This window comes from Rosa rugosa, chromosome 1 (assembly GCF_958449725.1).
Source record: "Rosa rugosa chromosome 1, drRosRugo1.1, whole genome shotgun sequence".
Taxonomy (NCBI): Eukaryota; Viridiplantae; Streptophyta; class Magnoliopsida; order Rosales; family Rosaceae; genus Rosa; species Rosa rugosa.
This window is the reverse complement of record NC_084820.1, coordinates 64,212,085-64,215,151: the sequence shown is the minus strand read 5'-3', so window position 1 is coordinate 64,215,151 and position 3,067 is coordinate 64,212,085. Positions and strand designations below refer to the sequence as shown.

Here is a 3,067-nt window from a genome sequence, read left to right as displayed (position 1 = left end):
AAATGAGGTTCTTTTGATTGTTGAAGTGTTTGGTTGAAGACATGGTGTGGACCTATGCACGTACCTAGTGTGGATACGAGTATGAATTGTTATAAATTTTGTCTTCTTAAGTTGGACGTACAGATGTTTAGATGAGGTGTACGTATCAAGGATTAGATATCTTGTTTTATAAAGAGACGTCTTAGTGGAGTTTTGGTAATTGACATGTGATACGTGATTAAAGTGACTCTGAGGCAATTATGCTGACCTTGTGTGAGATTGAATTCTTAGTGTAGACTAAGAAGGTTGTGTGGTGATTTTATATACACTACGTGATGAACTTTTAGAAGGAAAAGTTATGAGTAAAAGTATGGGTTTTTCCCTGATGTCTATAGCAGACTTGTGAATATAGTTTTGTTCAAGTGAATGAAATTGAATTTTGAGGCCTATGTATGGTGCAGGAAGAAGCATGGAGGACATGTTAGAGTCAGGCAAGGGTTTGCCTTTGGTGATTGATTTTAGGTGATATAGTTAAACGCAATTTCAGATATTGATTTTAGTGACTTTGTTAGGTATCCATAGTGGTTCAAGTGAATTACTATGTGATATGGAGTTTGATTCGATTTCTGAATCGCTAAATGTTAGGGATTGAATTGTGGTGAGTTTTTGTTGAAGCAATTGATAGATGGAATTATCGAGATTCTATAAGAGTTGTAAGAGTAACTCTAAAAACGTGGGTTTTTCCTAGCTAACTCAGGATGTGTTTAGCTTTATAAATCCCTAATCCTATCGATGAAATTGTTGTGTTTGGTTTGACTCAGAGGATACTAGCTAGACCTCGATGCGACTTAATTGATTGTTGGATTCTTTTTGAGTGATTGTTTTTATTGCATCATTATGAAAGATGTGTGCAGTAGAGTTGTTTATGGTTTTGAAAATAGTATTGGGTGACCAAGGTTCGATCCTTGGTGTTGTTGTTGGTTAAACAAACAGGAAAGAAAACATGCACACCATCTTATTGAGTTTATATTACAAAAAAAAAAAAAGAAAAAAAAAAAGAAAAAGAAAAAGGAAAACGAGGACTATGCTGTACTAAGCCTAGTCAGCAGCTCCGGATGGGTTGAGGCTGAGCTCAAGAGAAACTGGAGATCCACGGTTGTAACCGCCTGAGCCACCGAAATAGTAATCATGTGCACTACCTTCCTCGGAAGTAGTCTTCAGGTTACCAAAGACGTCCTCGCCGTGCACGGGGAACAGAGGAAGAGTTTGAACCTCCTGGTGATCTCCTCCTCGTTGTTGCAGGGATGTTTGTCCTCCTGTTGTGCCAAAAGAGTTGGACTGGTATTAGTGTTGAAGTGTGAGGAAGAATATGAAACAAAATTTAAATCAAGAAATCCTTCATTACCAGTAGAATAGGTGGAACCAAAGTTGAGATCAATGGATCTACCATCATCAGTAGAACTAGTGGACCCAAAATTGATGTCAATGGATCCACCAGCTGGCCCAAAATTGATGTCGATGGATCCACTAGCACCAGTAGAACCAGTGGACCCAAAATTGAGATCAATGGATCTACCAGTACCAAGAGAACTAGTTCCCATGGGCACTGGAGCAGCCTGATTACACCTATTCATCTGCTTCTCTCGAGCCCTGACGTTCTGGAACCAAAAGTAAATGTTCTTACCCTCAACATACCCATACTGGTTCAGCTGGAGACAGATCTCGTGAATCTGCTCTGTAGTTGGGCACTTAAATCCCTTGACATAGTAAAGATCCTTGAGGATTCTTATTTGTTCTGGAGTAGGAATCCACCTGGTACGGCTTCGCCAGAAATCCATGTTGGCACTACTTCCAGCTGCTTGGGTGTTTCCTCCCTCCTCTGTTGGTTGCTGTTGTTGTGGTTCCATTTGTTGCGGGGTTTGGAGCTCCATTAGTTGCAGAGTTCGTGGCTCTTGGGTCATGGGGTGAGAGGATGTGGAAATCGAGGAATACATGGTTTAGTGTTTGAGGGAGATTTTGTTAGAAGGATTGGAGTTGTTGAACTGGTGATTGGAGATCTGAGATTCTCAGAGGAAAGATGAGATCGAATCTTCAAATGGAAGAAAAGATCTGAGAAAGAAGGATTGAAGATTTGGAGGAAAAGATTGAAGATCTGAAAGTTCAGAGGAAAGATGGGATTGAATCAACTAGATGGGAGAGAAGATCAGAAGAGAAGGATTGAAATTGATGAAGAAAGGATTTGAGTTTCGAGAGGAAGGCTGCAGAGTTTGAGAGAGAATGGCTGGGGAAAATTTCTTTTCTTTGGTGTGAACAGTTTTTCTCCAGGATGCACCTATTTATAGAACGAGGTGAGCAGATCTCCACCGTTGGATGGACGATCTCTGAGATTCAATCCACGCGTTGGATTAAAGTCGCCCCGAAACCCGGAAAAGCTGTTGGCGCGTGGAGAGCGTGTAAGGGGACCGAGGGAATCTCGAGGCGCTGTGGCAGACAGCTGTAGCCGAAAGCAGATTTGACTGCCGTAAATCACGGAAGGGATAAGCCGTGACACAAGTGGGCCGTACTTGGGCCTGTCTCGGATCAAGGCATCACTGTAGCTGTGGGTGGAGGCCTGATGGGCCGAGTTTCAGAAACAGTTTTGGACATGATGGGCCGAGTTTCTGAAACAGTTTTGGATGAGTTGGGCCGGATTTCTGTAACAGTTTTGGATACGTTGGGCTGGGTTTCTGCAACAGTCTTGGATGTTTTGGGCCGAATTGTTTAAACAGTTGAAACAGTTGGTTTAAATAAAAGGATTTGTATGGATAATAACGTGAGCAGCCGTGCTCGAGTAGTTGAGTGTACAGTTCGTGTACAAGAGGTCTGAGGTTCGAACCTCGCCTCTCGTTTATTTTTATTATGTTCGTTATGACATAATAAGTATAAAATTTGTACACATTATATTAAGCACAGCTTGTGCTCCAGTGGTTGGGGGACAAAGGTTTCGTGCGGCAGGTTGAGGTTTCGAACCTTGCCTCCCCCGTTATTTTATTTATGTCGCTTATGACATAATAAATATAACACGTGAGCATATATTAATGAAGGCAGC

At 41.7% G+C, this 3,067-nt stretch overlaps 1 protein-coding gene across 1 annotated transcript; it reads right to left on the bottom strand.

The window, feature by feature from the left end:
* Nucleotides 1-903: 903 nt before the first annotated feature.
* LOC133707892 (uncharacterized) lies at nucleotides 904-1,801 on the bottom strand. The gene is made up of 2 exons (XM_062133354.1): nucleotides 1,385-1,801; nucleotides 904-1,295 (listed from the first exon to the last, which is right to left on the bottom strand). Exons 1-2 carry the CDS (start codon nucleotides 1,611-1,613, stop codon nucleotides 1,078-1,080), a joined length of 447 nt encoding a protein of 148 aa, XP_061989338.1. The 5' UTR covers nucleotides 1,614-1,801; the 3' UTR covers nucleotides 904-1,077.
* Nucleotides 1,802-3,067: the final 1,266 nt, after the last annotated feature.

What these genes read in the sequence shown, in the direction of transcription:
- LOC133707892 (XM_062133354.1), bottom strand. Translation starts at nt 1,613, where the DNA reads ATGAATAGGTGTAATCAGGCTGCTCCAGTGCCCATGGGAACTAGTTCT. An exon ending in TGGTTCCACCTATTCTACTG is followed by an intron (nt 1,296 to 1,384) that starts GTAATGAAGGAT and finishes TTGGCACAACAG; the next exon opens with GAGGACAAACATCCCTGCAA.